The sequence below is a fragment of the Mastigoproctus giganteus genome, chromosome 8 (assembly GCF_048544385.1).
Source record: "Mastigoproctus giganteus isolate SK-2022 chromosome 8, ASM4854438v1, whole genome shotgun sequence".
Classification (NCBI taxonomy): Eukaryota; Metazoa; Arthropoda; class Arachnida; order Uropygi; family Thelyphonidae; genus Mastigoproctus; species Mastigoproctus giganteus.
The window spans coordinates 205,764,658-205,784,693 of NC_143582.1; the positions used below are offsets into that span (position 1 = coordinate 205,764,658).

Consider the following 20,036-nt stretch of genomic DNA (forward strand, 5'->3'; position numbering starts at 1 on the left):
ACTATTGTCGATTTTTTTTGGAAAGAAAAACCAGTTATTGATTTTTAAAAGATAATATTATGAAAAAAGGCAGCAGAATAATTTTACACACAGATGAAAACGAAATTCTTAATTTGTTATATATGTAATGTCAACGTACTTGTATATAATGGTAAGTTCTATGTATTGTAATTTTAAATACAAATATCAAAACAATATTTAAATATAAATATCATTTTTATTTAAATATTGTTTATTAAATTAAATAAAATAAATCCATAATTATATTCTTTATTATTATTATTTTATTTATTTATTTACTTTTTTTGCCACAGGTTGCCGGGAAACAGCATTTGTATATGCCATCACAAGCGCTGGAGTTGCTTATGCCGTTTCGCGAGCTTGCAGCGAAGGGCTGATAGAATCCTGCACGTGCGATTATCGCCACCGCGGTCCAAGCGGTTTGGACTGGGAGTGGGGAGGATGCAGCGACAACATAGAGTTTGGATACAAATTTGCTAGAATGTTTGTTGATGCTGCCGAGAGAGGGCGTGACCTACGTTTCATTATGAATCTCCACAATAACGAAGCTGGGCGCATGGTAATGACAGTCTTATTTACTACGTAAATTTAATTTAACGAATTTTTCCTAATTTCATTTATTTATTTTACCTTTATTGTTCTTTTATATCGTAGTATAAAGGAATAAAATATTTCCCAAATTTATTTATTAATTTATTTATATTTTATTTCTAAATATTCATAAACTAAATCTTTCCTAAATAATTAAATTTTAATGTTCTTCAGTTCTTAATGAATATTAAAGTTTCTTTATTCCAGAGTAGTGATTATAATCATTTTAGTAAAACGTTCTTTTGCTACAGAATATTTCCTGCTTTTCCATTTCATTAATACGAATTTGAAGTGCTGGTCAAGACATCAAAGGCGAATATTGTTTGGATATCAGAGAATTGGTGTCACACTGATATAAGCAGTGCAGAATTGGAATTTGGGGACTACAATGTGTAAAGAAAGGATAGACAGGATAAGAAGGGAGGAGGGGATATAAATATATAATAATAAATTTATTTATCATCAATTTGCTATACACAGAAGGAATAATTTGATCAGTTCCAGAGGGTCCGTTTCGCGGACCCCATGGGACTAGTCTACGGACCCCAGTTTGGAATTTAAGTGTATCCAATCCCTGTAGAACAGTCTCTCCTGTTAACAAGCACAGACCACGCTGAGAAAAATTCTACCCCATGAGTCTTGCACAATCACTTCAGGGTCGAATCAATTGGCAAAGCTCTTATCATATACTTCCTCCTAACATGCCGGGCAGAATCGCAGACACCCAAATTTATCCCGAACTCGCAACGTGTTTTCAATATTGACCGGTACTTGTTAAGTAATTCAACAGATCTATTCTTAATTAATGTCATTAACGCCAACGTGTATCAACATCACCTTTTGTGCCCTTAAAATAGTTATGGTGTTAGTTAAGAAACACATAAAATCTAAGGAAGTTCATCCAGTTGACATAGATGGTCAGTGCAATGTTGAGTCAGTTTGGTGTGATGTAAGCACTGGGAAAGCAAAAATGAGAATAGGTGCGTGTTATAGGCCTAATGACTCTGATGAGTACCATGAATAACTGGACAGATAAATAGAGTGGGCCAGTAAATCAGATTGTCTTATAATGGGGAATTTCAACTTCCCAGGTATTGACTGGAACGTATAGATTGATCACTCGCACACTAGCAAGATTTTTGTGGATTTATTGGATGATCGTTATCTACAGCAACACATTAGAGAGACAATCAGAGAGAGTAATACTCTTGATCTGATTATCAGCAGTGATCATTCGTGCATTAAGAATTCGCAAATAAATGAACCACTGGGTGGAAGTGACCACAGTGTACTGATGTGGGATTTATTAAAGATATTACTACCAGCAGGGGTAAAGGGAAGGGTTTTTGCTTCCGTAAAGGTGACTACAGTGGTCTCAGACAGTTTTTAAATTGTATACAGTGGGACCAACTGATGATGTTATCAGCAGCAAATTCTAAATGGGAAGCATTTAAGGAAGTAATCGTGGGAGCTACTAGGCTTTTCATACCGATTAAGAAATATTGTTCAAGGTTTAGGCCAAAATGGATGTCAGATGAATTAATGAGACTCGTGGCAGAGAAGTAAAATGCATGGGACGCATATAAAATATCATGCGACACAGAAGCCTATGATAGAAATAAGCTAGTCTGTAATCAAGTCACAAAGGAAGTTAGGCAACGAAGGCAGATTACAAGAAATCTTTGGCAAAGGATGCTAAGAAAAACAGCAAGGATTTGTTTACTCTAGAAGGAAGGGGATGAATCAGATTGGTCCACTTGATAACCATGGTTCGACTGTTGATGATTCTGCTCAGATAGCTGATAATCTGAATGAGTATTTTGCATCTACATTCACACATAAGAAGTTGTTAAGGGGCGAAATGCCAGAAGTTTATCAAACTGTAACAGGGTGCTTAATGATTTTGTAATAACTGAGAGAAAGGTGGAGGAGAAATTGTTTAAGTTAAATACAAGAAGGGCACCTGGGGTGGATGGGATCTATCCAGTTATATTAAAGGAGGCGGCAAAGGCAGTAAGCAAACCCTTAGCCATAATTATGAGAGCATTCTTGGACTCAGAGGAATTCCCCATGGACTGGAGATGCGCAAATGTATCCCCAATTCACAAAGCGGATATAAGGGGTGGATGGGATCTATCCAGTTATATTAAAGGAGGCGGCAAAGGCAGTAAGCAAACCCTTAGCCATAATTATGAGAGCATTCTTGGACTCAGAGGAATTCCTCATGGACTGGAGATGCGCAAATGTATCCCCAATTCACAAAGGGGATCTAAGGATGACACGAGTAATTACAGACAAGTTAGTTTAACTTCTGTTCCGGGGAAAATAATGGAGTAACTGGTTAAAGATGCAGTGGAGGATCATCTAGACAAGACTGCAGTAATAATTCAGACACAGCATGGGTTTGTTAAGGGGAAATCTTGTCTGACAAATTTGAATGGATACTACGATGTGGTTACAAAGGAACTGAATGCAAAAAATAATTTTTATATCAGAAAATTTCAGGAAACTTTCGACACTATTGCGCATAGAAGACTACTGTACAAATTGGAGCAGTATGGTATTAAGGGTAAGTTGCTACAATGGATAAAAGGGTGGTTAAGTAGGAGAAGACAGAGAGTGGTAATCAATGGACGCTGGTCTTCGTGGGCAAATGTTATTAGTGGAATTCCCCAAGGTTCGGTGTTGGGCCCACTGTTGTTTTGTATATTTATCAATGATATTGATGAAGGTATATCAGGACTAATGTCCAAGTTTGCAGATTATACAAAGGTTAGCAGGGTTGTTAATGACAGTTATGGCTGTGTGCTACTGCAACAGGATCTAGAAAAGTTTTGGAGATCGGCTGACAAGTGGCAACTGAAGTTTATCATTGACAAATGCAAAGCACTGCATATGGGTGGAAATAACCCCAGAGAAAAGCACCAACTGTGTGGTACTACACTTAGGGTGGTAGAAAATGAAAAACACCTGGGAGTAATTGTGCAGTCAGATATGAAATTTTCTGAACAGTGCAGACAGGCTGCCAAAGCAGGTCATGGGGTATTGTTAATGATATACAGGAATTTTGCTAGTAGGGAAAAGGAGGTGATTATCCCTTTGTATAAGGCAGTGGTCAGGCCACGCGTTAAGTACTACTTTCAGGTCTGGAGGCCACATTTTAGGAAGGAGGTAGAGTTGCTTGAGCGTGTACAGAGAAGGGCAACAAGATTTGTGAGGGGGAATGAAGGGGTCTTTTTACCAAGAAAGGCTTAACTTTTTGGCTGATTTTTATTCTCTTCGATGTTTCTTTATTTGAGTACTGGTTTTTCTTGTATTCGCTGTTCGCAGGCTTATCCAATCTGCTGACATATTTTAATTTACATAAGTAACTTAATTTACATTATGTTTTAGGCAACATGTTTTCGGTTATGCTATAAGGCCACTAATGTTTGCCATTCTTTCTTTATTATATTTTTCTTTCTTTTATTTTAATTTATTTATTTATTATTTTTTTTTATGAAAACCCCAAACACGAAAGATATCAAAACCTATAGTACTTAGTACCGTGCATGGGTTGAAGGAGAAGTATGGGGGAAGGGGGATGCCGGAAACTTTGCTCTAGAGACTAAACATGGGTTTCTGCTCATATTGCCATCTATAGACTGGTCGATTTTATACTTTGTCCTTTTTTATACTCCGTTTTTCAGTTAGCAGTTTGGCTTTGCACTGTGAAACTGCTTAGCTACCTTAGTTTTATTTTTCACTGAATAAGGGCCACCGTTGAGCAGATCTACTGTATTGGCGGGCTGACAGTGTTCCGTCAGTTGCTGACCGATGCATTGAGTTGTGTGACATTCGAAATGCAATTACATGACTATCGTTGTTCTGTGGCCTTCTGACGAGATGGGACTCAATGGTCGTACTGTTTTTGAATTTTAGTTGTTTCATTATTGGTCACGGTGTTGTAGATTCATTATTGGTCACGGGTTTATAGTATCAATGTCATGATATCCACATAATTTAGCTTCGAAGTTTTCAGGGGATGCCGGTCTAAATTTGTTCATAATTGATTTGTAAATTATGCCATACTGGCTTTATTTAAGATACTCAAAATCTCAGGTAAGGTACGTATTCCTTTCACAAAACTTATTCTCTTAATCTAGTCCCCCCCCCCTTTCTTTGTTGTAATTAAACTGAACAGCTCTATTTCAAGAACATAAAACTATGGAGTTTTATCAAGTGTTCTATAAAGTTATAATCTTAGTAATTAACTGATTAGAAGATAACTAATCTTTTCGCTTTTATTAATCACAGAAAAAGAAAAAAAATCAATTAATTTAAGGGAAAAAAATGGAATGCACCTTAAACGTAACGCACTGCATGCAATACCTAACTTACAATGGTAATAAGCATGCGATAACGTGTATGTTATCGCATGTTTAGAAAATACAAAAGAAAATGTTCAATCGATATAATATTTTCAATGTATGTTTCGCTGATTCCTGGAAAGCTTTTAAGATCAATCATATCCTCCCCTGTCCCACCCTACCACCGACCACAGAAATCTATTCATATAAATGGAAATATATTTCTTTCGCGTATTGTTTAGAAAGAAAAGTCAGATCAAGGCCAAAATTTCAACATATGTTCTGTTGATCCTTGGGAAAATTTCCGGTTCAGTTATGATTTCATAACTCTCGTTCCCTACCGCTACAAAAATCAGCACAAATGAAAGTATGTTTTCGCATTAACAAGAAAAATGCAGATCGCTACCAAATTTTCAACGTATACATTGTTTGCCCCTGGGTTGGTTCTAAGTTCGGTTCAGATTTCATAGCATTCCCTCTCCATTTTCGCTACAAAAATATTCAAGTGAATTTGGACAGGAGCGCTGATTCATTTCATTTCATGTCGATGGATTGACTTATTTTGTTATAAATCATGAATTATTAGAGTTGCTAACGCGCCTGAAATGTAACGCACTGCATACATTGACTAAGTTGTTTATTCCTGTGTACTTTCCTTCATCAGGCCTATTTTGTACCAATTATGACGTATGCATCTGAAACTTGGACTATGAGGAAAAAGGATGAAAGCAGAATTCAGGGGGGCAGAAATGAGATTTGTGAGGAGCATAGCCGGAAAGACAAGACGCGACAAAATCAGGAATGATGTGATTAGGGAGAGAATTCAGGTTGAAAAACTCTAGAATAGGATTGAAAGGTCCCATCTGAAATGGTTTGGACATGTCAAGAGGATGAACGAGAGGCGTTTGCCAAGAAGAATGTTTGATTTTCAATTCAGGGACAAAAGACCAAGGGGGAGACCAAGAATGACATGGCAAGACATGATAAAGACCGATGTCATTAAGAGAGGAGGAAACTGGAGTGAAATCAACGATGGAGAGAAGTACACGGACAGGGCATGGTGACGAGGCTTCATACGTCGACCCGTGGAATAGCGGAACGATGACAGATGATGACTTTCCTTCATGTTCAGTAGAAAACGTAGCGGTCAGATTGAGAAAAGCCGTTAACCGTTCTGGAAAACGTAGCGGCCAGATTGAGAAAAGCCGCTGACCACAATCTGGTGCCTATTTTGAGCTTCGAATATTTATAAAATAAATTTTATAACAAACGGTGGAGTTGGGAAAACCCCTAGTGCCGCATCACCCTATACACTAGTACTTCAATATTGTAATACCTTTTTTAAAAATTAGTGGCTTTCAAATCACCCTGTATTGTTAGGAAAGTAATATTAATATTAATAGAAGCCAAAAGGAAGCCAGGCTATTGAATCGGCAACAGCCATTTAAATGTGAAACTCCGTCGTCTAATGTTTTCTCCCCATTCAGTGCCATATACGCCTCCAAGATTTCTGGTTTCCAAGCTATATAACCCGGACGTTTGTGATCTCTCATCATACGAACTTCTCTCTGTATTCTCACAAGACCAGTTCATTTGCCATTAGACCTTTCATGAATCAAAATGACTTTATGTAGATACGGCCTACAGACCTGAATACAATATTTCAAATGCATTTTAAATAGTCTGGCCATTTACTTGTATAACGAAACTATATATATTTCCTTTTCCCTAGATGCAAAGGTACTGTATATTATTGATACAACAGTGTGTGCCTTCCTAGAAACTTGCTTATATTAGAGAAAGTCAACTTTTAAGGAAATAAAACAAAAAAAAAAAAAAAAAATTCCGGATGATTTATAAAATTCGGAGAGCAATAGAGACAGTAAATGAATTTGCCTTAATGTGGTAAAGAGATTTTGAGTCAATGACAAAAGTTCCAGATAAGGAAGCCTCTAATAACGAACATCAGAGTGCACATATGCATAAACATTGCCTTCAAAATGGAAGGAATCATATAACAAATTGAGAACAAATGAGATGAGTAGTGTTTGACGAAACCGGGAGTTGGCATTCTATATTTACGTAAAAAGTGCAAGATTCAGAAGATTTCTTCGAGAATAGAACTGAGATATTGTTGAGGTTTAATTCTTTTCACAGAAAATACGAGTACATTTATTTGTCTACTTCTGGTTCATCTAAGTAACAGAAGTGAAGGTTGGGTAAGTGGATTTATGAATTTAAATGAAAATAAATTTAATATGTGCATCATACATCTAAACCAAACTCCTTCATACAGTAGGATTTAATTGTACTTCTGATCCGGAAACATCCTGAATCGCAAATAATAAGCTCCCTTGCGACAGTGACTCCGATAACTATCTTCCCCACCGTGTAGAAAAGACCTAGGTTCGAATCCCATGTGAAAAAAGGGGTTCTTTTTTATGTGCTTTTTTCACATAGCGGGCAAGTTCTGGCAAGAGTCTAGCATGGTTTTTATTCTGAAAACTTGAGTTTTTAATCCAGAAAAATATGCAAACCGACTAGAGTAACCACACAATTTACAGACAGCATACCGACGTGTCATGGGCTTTAGCTGCCTCGGCGCTTCTAAACAGCCCAAAACAACATCGTGTACCCTCATTACTTATTCTTTAACTATACTGTACATTAAAAGTAACTTCCAACTTCTCAAAGGTACTAATGTTACAAATGTCATTTCTGGGAAAACTCCCGCAACACTGATTAATTATTGTTTAGCAGTTTAGGGAACTGATTGAGCTGTATATAAAACAACAGTAGTGAGGTTAATGAGGTCAGTTCTGTTGAAGAAGAGGAGGAAGAAGTTACCCCCTATTCTGTTCAGAATTAAGGCAAGCTTCGGAGATAGTTAATGTTTTTTAATTCCACGGATGCATCCGTCAAAGACATGAATGCACACGATTAGCAGGTAAAGCGATAAGTGTTATATCGCAGTACGAAAAAAATAAAGACATGACCATCAATGTTGTATATCAAGTGTAGTATATCAAATCGTTCCTTAAATGTTGGCAAGGAGCAACATTTAAGGAAAGATTCTGAAAATGAAATGAAATGAAAAGAAAAATTAAAATTTACATTAACACAGCGATTTTTAAAGCACTCATTACAATAAAAAGGTTCACATAACCACACACAGTTTCCTTTGATGCTGCTATAGAATTTTCTATATTTCATGTTATTAAATTGATACGTTAAATAACGCCTGTCATAGCAGGCCTATAGTTATTGGCTACAGTCTTAATAATGAACTTTCACTGAATTTTCCTTACCACCTGTCCCATTTTTTTCCTCAGACAGCTAAAATTTATGTCTTACATTTTCTAAATTGTTTTCTAAATCCATTTAAACATTGTTTGCTACATTTTATAGTATATACACAGTCTACGCGGTTAGCATGGTGGTTATAATCACCTCACCTCACCCATCAGCTGAAAACGGCCCAGGTTCGAATCCAGTCAAAGATGTCAAAAAATTTTTATGAGCTTTTTATTTACTTAGGTTTCAGGAGTAATAGCAAGTTCCCCCCCCCCCGCCGCCTTGGAAACTTGGTTTTTCTTCTAGCAAAACAGACAAATCGACCAGAGAATGCGCAATTTATGGATATAATACTGATGAGCAGATAAGATAGCTTTTAGATGGCCCTAGCATGGTGCCGTGAAGGGTTTTATAAAGTCGCGGTACCTGCATGTACCTGTGAACCTTACAATAAAGATCATATTTATTTATTATTTTTAATATTCACACAGAAGCATTCTAACATTTGGAGAGAGATTAAAGACACACCATACCGATACGTCATGTTATGCACACTGCCATCCAACATGTATCGGGATATCTTAGCCGGAGAAGTAATAGCAAATTTCAGAAATCACGTGACAGGTAGATGGCAGCCGGGAAAAAAGGCGGGGAAAGGGTGCAAAGGGTAACTTCCCACACAGACCTAGGCCTCACTTGGGATGTTCGATTCACCTCCCGGCCTCACTTTGTCGGGATGAGACAGAAGACTTACGCGGCACTTTGGGCAGTGCGTCAGGAGCTCGTTGGTGTGCATCAGCCAGCGCTGCTTCGTCGGTACATTCTGAGGTGCATTACCCTTATCCCTCTTTATGCATCTGAAATTTTGGCATCTGCTCCTGCCTCCCACCTAAAAAAGTACCTCAGTCTAGAATATTGGTTGCTCAGATGGATGAACAAGCTGGTGGGTCACCCTTTTACTATTTCCAGATCCATCCTCCAAGCTAATCTAGGGACCACGCACTGGAGACTTCTCATCACGACAAGAAATGTAATGCTAGCTCGGCTTATCACAAGCCGAATAGATGCTCCATCTGTATCCTCGTTAATCACTGGCCCAAAGAACACAAGAGGTGAACGCCGCGATTCCTGGCACCCTCTGCGGTTTACACTCACAAACATTGATTCCTTTAGGGGCATGTTTCCGGCCAACTGCCTCCAAATCTACAATAAACTGGGCATCAACCCTGATAAGTTCTGTGAGGGCAAGCTCTACAGAAAGGAATGCCTCAAGAACTATTGAACCTGTGACGATCGCCTATCCTAGACTTTTTGCCTGCTGTATTTTTTTTTCATATTTTATTTTATTATTATTATTATTTTTTTTAATTCTGATGTCTATTACTATAAACTTTGTTTTATTCGAAACGTATGTAAGTTCAATTATGTAAATATCTCGGGTCGAGCACGCATGTACTCTTGTACATTGTACATGTGGTTCCTCGCACCTCAGTATGTAAATCTCTCACCCTCCTGGCACACTGCCGTCTCGGAGTGACCCACAGTTTCTTGTGGTTAATAAACGGATAATAATAATAATAATAATAATAATAATAAAACATTCCATTTATTATTTTAACAGTACTGGAGCTTTTCGCTCATATACTAGTATATTTTGGCTGTACAAGTGTGTGTTCAGGGGTTTACATGTTTCGCGAACTGAAAAACTCGGCATAACTCCCAGGGGGAAAGCAACTTCCTCCACTTGATATCAGCTAACTACAGCCTCCACTGAGGACTTTAGAAATTCCTCCAGTCATAGACAGGAATCGAACCCAGACCTATCCAAACGAGCATTGTGTGACTAAGTTGACACGGTGGACATTTTCGAAAGACCGTCATATCAACACTACTCTTAGAACGAAGTGTTACTAGAGCTTTCGCTCATCCGCACTTTAGGGCACTACTCTAAACGTAAACTGAAATTGACCATTTACCCACCACTTCACAAGTCAAGCATAGTGGAGCGCGAACCGCCCCTCTCCCGGGGAGGCGCGCCTACACTATCTAGATTTACAACTAATGACTGCAGCCTTATTCATAAAAATATTAGTATAACTTTCTGAAAATAAACTCTCAATTATAGAACATTAAATCTTGTTTAACTATATACATATTTATAAATTATTTACACTATTTACAGGCCTTAAAAATCTCTTCCTTTGCGAAGTCAAGGAATATATAACTCCTTTTTTATCCATTTTTTAAAGAACTCATTGAACTTCAAATGCATCAGTGCCTATTTTCTGCAGCACTACATCTCCTAATATTATGATACAGTGGGCAATGCCACAATGCATATTCCAGATCCTTAGTCAGTCCACAAGTACATCTGGAAACTTCAGCAATTCCCAAATCAGAAAGCCTGCTTTTAAGCCCACGTCCAGTTATCCATGCGAAAGCCCTGGCACCATGCCGTGATGGGTACATTGTATTGTATTGTATATTTACGAATAAAGATTAATTTAATTTATCATAAATGTGCCAAAAACTATAATTTCGGCCACTTTCGAATTTTATCCATCATATAAACTTCAGACAGAAAGGAATGAATGATTCGGCCCATAGCAGAACAGGTCCCATCTCTCTCTTGCCACATCCCTGTCACTTGAGGGCGACAGACAGTTGGCAGAACTGGAATAAGTGCAGGAAAAACTTCAAAAAGCCCTTCGCAGAATGGTTTATCATAATCGCGCAACTGCACATAAGCCGTGGCTCTTTGCTAGCAATGCATAACACTGCCTATCTTTTTTGCGAGTTCGGAAGAATCGGACATTACAGCGGTGGCGAAACATAATGCAGAGTGAATAATGCCACAGTCCAGGCATCAGATGAACTCACCTATAACTGGGTGTGGCGTATGCCCAAACAACGATTTCACTCTGACTGTAATGAACCGACAATGAATTTCAGCGATAGTTGCGATGGCACGTGCCTGTTTTACGTTGTTTGGCAATGAACTACTGAATGTTATCATTCAAACCATGAGTGCAGCTGTCTACTGTAATAGCTCATTCGCAAGTAGCACAATGTTTATAATCAGCGGCTTCTCCACACTGGGTGGAAAAGGTCCGGGTTTGAATCGCGTCAATGACGCGGAACTTTTATGGATTTTTTTCAGTCCGTGGCACTCGGGTTTTTCACCCAGCAAAATAGGCAAACCGACCACAAGCCGCACGCAATTTACAGACAATACATACCGGTAGATGAGGTAATTCTCGGGTGGCCCTAATATGATAGTTTATTGCAGCAGCCCCGATGCGTAGCACAGTGACTATAAATGTTGTCCTCCCACTCCGCACCGCATGAGAAAAAGCACGAGTCCGAATTGCGTCAAACATCTGAAGAATTTTACGGTCCCCCCACCCCACATCGTGACCGATTTAGTCGGGTCTTGGTGAGGGCTATGATTTTTCCTCTGTTAAAATAGAGAAATCGGCCAAAGAACATACTCAGTTAGGTCATATTGAGCAGTCTATAATATGTCTGTAAATTGCGTGTGTTCTGTAGACGATTTGTTGCCGGACGAAAAAATAGTTTCCGGAAGATAAAATCTTGCTACCCTCGCCTGAGACAAACTAACTCAGCCACGTTGTGAAAAGGCTCATAAAATTTCTCGGTTCATTGACGGGATTCGAACTCAAGTGTTTTCCACCCGGTGGGGAAGAAGGGTTACTATACCAACTGTATTACTCACGAAGCTGGTGAAGTGGAGTACGATTCTACTCTTCACATATAAAACTTCTAAAGAGTGCCCCTCAAAGCTGACTGATGTCATTAAAGGCCATGGGATATATGCGATATTAAAATGTTCTTTTTTCTAACCAGATTTTTTTTTATTTGATTTCCTAATGCATTTGAAGGAGAGTATACACATGCACGATTATGAAAATTAGAAATGGAACGATTTATGATTTCCTGAGAGCATTTAAACAAAATGCGGAATTTTGTCCCTTCGAAACTAGGCACTCGTAAGCAGTTACAAAAAAAAAAAAAAAAAATGAATAAATAAATAAATACAATGTCTATAATGCCTATGAATAGAATTCATAGGCTGATATCGCGTAACATTCTCTGGGGAGAACGTGGTACGCGATATCAGTTCTTAACACCACCAGGAATCACTATTCAAGACTGAATCTTGAGTGATGAGAGAGCACACACTTGGCTTCATTATTAAAGGTAACTTTGGCAGGGACCGCCTAATACAATAAATAATGTCCAATTATGGTGCAATGCACATGCTCTCTTGTGGGATCGGAATAGAGGAATGCAAACCACGGGTTTTCTAGTTGAGAGTCCTCTTTGTTTAAGCCTGCACGATACTGTATCTCTTGATTCATTGCGCCCTGCGACTAATGAGAGTTCTAATGCAAGTTGACGTGCAGACATTTTTATAACTGCATTTGGCACCAGATATTGGTATTCCTTCGGCATTGTTGGCGTGGACGGCCTTTACCTTTCATGCGATTACACATTTCCTGCCTCCTGGAATTGCTTCCGTAGTCTTGAGATGACACTTTCGGAAATACTGAAGAACCTGGAGACGTCCAAATGTGTTTGGTCAATCTCAATCCTCTCCACGGCACTCCATCTAGACAGTACCTTCTTACACAGTCTCGTAAAAGAAAAATCTATCAGACACGCTCTCTCTCATCCATCTAGATGATTATAAAATTTGCAAGTTGCGGCCTTTTTTATGAAAGTTTTAAGTACATTTTCTGAAAGGTCAGAGAAAATTCATATTTGGCATATGGTACTTCACTTTCGCATATCTATTTTATCTGAAAAATGTCGCAAATTATCTTTTGAAAAATGTTAATTAACAAAACTTGATGTAGTCTCTTTCTTTGTCTCTCATTTGTCTGGGCGTTGAGAGCACAGGACGAGAAAGTTGAAAAAGAAAGCAGTGAAACCAAAAAAGAGAGCAACAAAATTGTATCGAATACATTAGAGATGTGGCAATATGTACTAATCAAACTTCAGCGCCTACTAGATGGAAATTAGCTTTATGGAGTTTTATTTTTTCGTGTTTGCATTTTATAGACGACCCCTAGTGGGCACCGTAGGTAAATTCGCTTCTCTTCGTTAAGATGGTGACCTGGGTTAGAGATTGAAGGTGTTTCGTGACGGTAATACATTGTTATAGCCGCAGGAAAAGGGGTTCCTTCGTCACGAAGCTACAAGTCCTGCACGCCGTGTGGTCTCGTTAGGGTTAATTTCTATGCAGTGTTGCGTGTAGAGTCTGGTTATTCACCGCTACCTGGACACAGCTGGGGGTATGTCTAGGCTCGAGCTGGGTGGCAGTGAGGCCAGCTGCAGACAGGATATAGTAAAGAGGGGAAGATCTGTCATTTTCTTTTACATTTGCCTGTTAAAGCTGATCCCTTAATCCTGTAATGTGCCTTATTTGGGACCTCTTTACAAATTTCCCTCGGTGAATTGCTGGCCCTAGAGATATTTTTCAGTAGCTTTGGACGTTCTTCTTACCACTCCACTTCCATTTTTTTCTTATTCTCTCTCTCTCTCTCTCTCTGTGGAAAAAAAAAAAAAAAAAAAACTTCCTACAAAATTCATTTACAGACTCACTCACAGAGGATCGTTGATTTTGGAGGGAGTCGTAATACCTCTCCAAATAATGTTTCTTTGTTAATTATTTGTCAAAGTTTCATTTTCCGCATTATTACCAGTTATAATACAGAAATACTGTATACCTCTCAGCAGAGTCCAAAGTCTGTTCTATCATAAATATGAAACAGGGCAATATTTGATTTGATTTTTTTAATATAATTTCCAATTGAAATTATATAATAAAAATTTTGTCTTCAAGAGTTGGCATATTAGATAATACCAACTGAAATCATAATATAATAAAAATAAATTTTCTGTTTATACTCCGGGTCAGAGGAGTTTATACCAAACGGTCAGAGGAGTTTACAAGATACACAGAATACAAGAAACAGCACCGCATTCAGCAGTCACTGGCTAGAACCCCGGTCACTCAAGGCACGTGTACTTATGCACCCGCGCGCCTGACCAATGTCAACTCTTGAAGACAAAACTACTAAGCGTAACAATCTATACATAAAGAAGGCATAGCATTATATGCTCTTATTATTGAATAAGTACCCTATCTATAATGAAAAAAATTATTATCATAAATGTTTTCTTGCTTTTATATTTATGTAATTACTATATGCGATTTTAGTGGAACACCTGAAGCATTCAGCATGTTGAAGAAAGCAAAGCGAATTTTTTGATTGGGTAAACATTGTCATTGTGACTGGATAAAATACTCATACGAAATTTAACTTTCATAATTTGATGTCAGTGTTTTTTTTTTTTTTTTTAAGTATGTGTTAAATGGCAAAAAAATTGGCTGCAAAATATGTGTTCATTGTTTTTAGTCAAATCCTAATAATATATATATAATTTTTTACTTTTTTTTTTTTTTTTTTTTCCAGCATGTATCTAGCGACATGAGGCGGGAATGCAAATGTCACGGAATGTCCGGCAGCTGCACAGTCCAGACTTGCTGGATGAGACTACCGTCCTTCAGAGACGTCGGCAACAACCTAAAGGACCGCTTCGACGGAGCTTCGCGCGTGTTGGTCAGCAACCAAGGTAACGTACGTCGCGTTCGTCGGAAGTCCCGCTTCCCGCTGAAACCTTACAACCCGGATCATAAGCCTCCGTCAAAGAAGGATCTCGTATACTTCGAGAATTCTCCGGACTTCTGCGTGTCCAACCCGAAACTCGGTGTGAAAGGAACGCAAGGGAGGCTGTGTAACGATACGTCAATCGGAGTGGACGGTTGTGAGCTTATGTGTTGTGGGCGGGGTTTCAAGACCGAGGTGAGGGAGGAGCTCGAACGATGCAACTGTACTTTTCACTGGTGTTGTCAGGTAAAGTGCAAAATCTGCAAAATCAGGCGGACTGTACATATGTGCTTATGATTTGAAAGGATGGGACCTTGCCATGGACACACTACACGGAGTCAAGTACTTTTCTACTTGTAGGAAATTTTAAGGGAGAGTCCAGGGTATCAATCTGAAGACCTAAAGACAAGTTTATTGCTCGTGAGCTATAAGTTATAAATCCACACTCCAAGTGACTATCTGAACTTGTACTCTCATCCAGTTTGGCAACGCCAATTGCAAATAATCGACTTACATTCCAGTTAATTTAAGCGTGTTGTAGACTTTTAATGCAAATTGCTTCATTTATGAAAAATCATATCAACAAATTTATTAAATACTCTCAAGAAATTAATCGTTAGGGAAGAACTCTGAAACAATATCCAATTCTGTGAACTTACAAAATTTTCAAAATAACCGTCTGCCCCTGTACAAATGATCTACAGTGACTTCATAGATGGTTGAATTTAAACCATTTTTTGTTGATCAAATTTATCTCAACTTTTATGATGTTTCCTAAAATCTTCAGCGCTACTGACACAGAATCGTATGCATAGCATATTTGCTGGGAACATTCAAAATGAATATATTATTCAAAGAAACGAATTTGTTCCCTTTCAGGATTAAATTCTTCCAATCAAAACGGATTAACCTTTATAATTAATAAGAATTAATGAAATATGAGAATATTTATATAACAAGAAGACTAAACCAGCAAATTTAAAGTGTAACTAAAGTGAACAATGAATATGTAATTTCAACTTTTAGTCACAACAGCAACCACTAGATGTCGCAGGCCGCTAGACGTACACCAAATTAAATTAATCAATATTTTAACGTGCATTATTTTTTCGCCAATTAAAAAAAAAATAATCCCTTTTCCAACTTTATTTCTTACCTACAGCTTTCATATGAAAAATTAAATTTCTCGCAGATGTTAAGAGTTAAATTTTCCTGTTTAGAAAACAAACTCCATACAAAAATTTGATTTTTGCATGCATTCAAAATAAGAAATCTAATCTGTAGTTATACAATGAAAATACCAATTCGTTAAATATATCTATATTTAATGTGCAATTATCTGACCACTGGAAATCAAATGGGATCTGTAAATTGCAAGCGGCACTTGTTCTTTATGAATGATAAGAGATGTCAGGCATTGTTTTCATATACTCTTAATCCGTGATCGAAATGGAAAATTTTACGAAAAAAAAAAGGAAATTATTAAAGCATTTTCATCAATCAATAATCAACTATGTACATGACATCACCGATTCGTGTGACGAACAGGAAAGCCGTTCGTGCGCCCTGTTCCCCTGCTCTTAATCAGTTACGACTGATTAATTATTTGATATCTACCTTTAACTTTGCTAATCATACGAGTGGGTGCTGATAAATTCTTGGCCTTTAATAAAAAGAAATTCTGTTGGTGTTTTACTCTATAGAAACGTATTTCATTATCGCTATATCTTCATTTTGCTGAAATATAATCCAATTATATACATAGTTTATTCGCCTTTCAACTCCACACACTTTCTACAACGATTTTCCAGCATTTCTAAACATCTCAAACAGAAATCGAAAGACTGCTCCTAAACCAAGCTTTTGTTGCACGTGTGACATCATTTATTTGATGCAGCTTTGATGCCCTTTAAATGTTTTTTGAGATTTGGGAAGAAGCAGTCCAAGGGTGCAAGATCTGGTGAATATGAGGGATTACGAAGAAGCTGGAAACCTCATTCAGCTAATTTGGCATGTGTTTGATAGGCTGGGTGTGCCGGGATATTGTCCTGCAAAAACAGCACTCATCGGGTGAGCTTTTCCCCTACGTTTGGCTTTACATTCCTCCTTCAATTTGTTTAAAAGTGATGAATAATGCTCAGTAGTTATCGTTTTACCCTTTCCCAGGTAGACAATTAAAAAAAAAAAAAAAATCCCTTTTCCAAAAGACAGTCCATGACCTTCCCAGGAGACTGTGCCTCCACTCCTCTGGCTGTGGTCCCGGGGTGGGCACTGTGTCTCCACTCCTTTGTCTGTTCTTTGGTGTCGGATCAAAATGAAACAACCACGTTTCATTTATGATCACAATTCCCGCCAAAAAATCTTTAGTACCATGTTCGAAATGGTGAATAAAGGCAGTTGAAGGGAGGACGAGCTGTCGTTTTTTATCAGCATTCAGACAGGCGCGAGGGCGCATAAATACATGTGCTCAGCAGTTATCGTTTTACCCTTTCCCAGGTAGTCAAAAAAAAATAAAAATCCGTTTTCCAGAAGACAGTCCATGACCTTCCCATGAGACTGTGCCTCCACTCCTCTGACTGTTCTTTGGTGTCGGATATTAATGAAACAACCACATTTTATCTATGGTCACAATCCTAGCCAAAAAAAAAAAAAATTTGGTACTATGTTCGAAATGGTGAATAACGGCAGTTGAAGGCAGGACACGCTGTCGTTTTTGATTAGCATTGAGACAAGCCTCCGTAGCTGAGTGGTCAGGCTTGAGGGCGCATAAATACATGTACCTTGAGTGACCAGGGTTCACGTCCGTGACTGCTAAATACGGTGCTATTTCTTGTATTCTCCCAGTTTTGTAAACTCTTCTGACCGTGTGGTCGTCCCAGAATATAAGCAGAAAATTTTTTTATTTATTTATATCGGGCCCCATTTGGCTTATATAAAGCTTCCGCATGTCTAAAATGTCATGCGGAAGCTTTCAAACACGTTCTCTGGACATACCTAGAGTCTCAGCGATCCGTTTAGCAGAAATTCATCTATCAGACAGTATCAAGGTGTGGGTGGCACCAACGTTTTCAGACACTGTCGTATAAACTGGTCTTCATGTCCTCTTTGCATCCTCTACATCAAAAATCCCATTTTAAATTTTGCAACTCAACTTTTGATGGTTGAATAGCATGTCCATTGTTCTCCCAATGTCGCCAACAATGAGCGTGAATTTCCTTTGATGTTTCCCATATAGAAACAGGTATTCATAACAGCTCTATCTTGAGTTTTGCTGAAAGTGACGTTTTAGGCTGATATCCTTTTTTCAACTTGTTAAAAAAAGGATAAGGTTTTTTTTTTTTTTTTTTGAGACAAATGGGCTGTTTAACATAAAAAGATATGCTTTCAAAATTTGACACCTATTTGCCAAAAAAAAAAAAAATGTAAGTGGCTAGGGGTCGAGAATTTATCAGCATCCCCTTGCATTTTCATAAACATCCCTATTCGGTTCAGTTTTTAGGGGCAAAAAATGAGCACAGGAAACAGGAAGTATAGAGCAATTTTTAGTGTCCGGAAAAGCGATGCTGCTCTTATAAGAACGGGGAAGATAGATAATCCCAGAAATTTGTGAATTATAAGAACTTGACAATTTCAGTCAACCGCCATAGTACTGTAGCTGGTGTGTGTGTGTGTGTGTGTGTTTGGAATTTTATGTGTATATGCAGGGGAGTAGCAATTACCCCTGCGGTGCAGGAGAGCCCATCATTATTTTATTATTTTTATTTTTTTTTTAAGAGAAAAGAATATTTCTTGTTACGCCTCTGTATATATACATAAACCTGATATATATATATTTTTTATTTTATTTATTTATTTTTTTTTATTTTTTTTTTGGATCCCAAAAATGTAAATAGAAGTCCCGAACCACATCAATTCCTTTGCTATTCAAGAATGTACAGTTTCATTCCACTGCGCATGTTTATTTATTGCCACTTGCCTGCTTACAAATCTTAAATGATGTATAGTAGTCATCTATACGAGTGAACATTGCATGCAAGTTTGTCTGTATAAAGTTTGGTTTGTTTTTGTAATAAAAAATGCTTTTTTTGTTTTGTTTTTATTATGTTTCTTCCCCGAACTAAAAACTTTTATAACATTCAGAAAAAACAAAGGTCCTTTCTTTATTCCAAATAAAACAAAAGAACCATTCAAGTATTTTACTCTGTTAAGACATTGCCAGCTAAAATGTGACCCAAAACTACAGCTGTTCCCTATCAGAAATATCTAGTACTGTATTCATCTAATATATATAACAACTCTGTAAGATTGTAACTATTCTGACTGTCTTTCATAACTGAAACAAGTTTAGTAATTTTTCCTTTTATTTCTTTATTACTTTCTTTTTTTTTTCTTTCTTTTTTTTTTTTTTTTTTTTTTTTTGGAAGGCTGAAAAGAAACATAGAAGTTTAATAATATTTAATGACGTATGCATGTGTGTTAACCACTACATTATTAACTGGTCTACATAGCATTTGCTAAATATCATGAAGGAATACACAGGTCTGCTGAGTTTGAGTTTTTTAATTCCAAAAGATGATTTAAACTAGTTTTCTTATCAAAGTTTCTGGATTTCTCAGTTCGGTTGTTGGCAAAATAACATTATTTTATATTAGATCGATGGGATAAAATGGCATTGGTTCAAATGAAGTTGTGCATGATTCAGAAGCGAAACTACAAATTCTTCATCCCCCACGTATTCTGTAACAAAGATATGGAACCAATCATCGCCCTCCCCGCGCACTAGCAAGCCTGGTGGTAAGGTAGTTTTGCCATTAGTGCGATACCCATTGCATGTAAGACGGTTATCCTCAGTTTATTAATTCGAAGGGGATTTTTCAGCATAAAATACTCTACTTCAATTATGTGGCATTATGTTGCTATTGATCACAGTACTTATAAACACTAAGAATTCTTATACATTAAAATAAGAAAAAAAGTAACGGACAGCAAATACAAAATTATATTAAAAGAGGAAAACTGGTTAAGATTAAAACAAAAAGATGCAAGAATGCCATGAAATAATCAAGACAAGTGGTGAAGATTT

At 37.5% G+C, this 20,036-nt stretch overlaps 1 protein-coding gene across 1 annotated transcript in view; it reads left to right on the forward strand.

Moving 5' to 3' along the window:
- The window catches only part of LOC150082222 (protein Wnt-1-like), a 65,971-nt gene extending 50,721 nt beyond the window's left edge, over window positions 1–15,250 (forward strand). The window contains exons 2-3 of the mRNA XM_090380453.1: window positions 315–580; window positions 14,759–15,250. Coding sequence (XP_090236579.1) covers window positions 315–580; window positions 14,759–15,250 — 758 coding nt within the window. The remainder of the gene's footprint in view (window positions 1–314; window positions 581–14,758) is intronic.
- The last annotated feature ends 4,786 nt before the right edge of the window (window positions 15,251–20,036 follow it).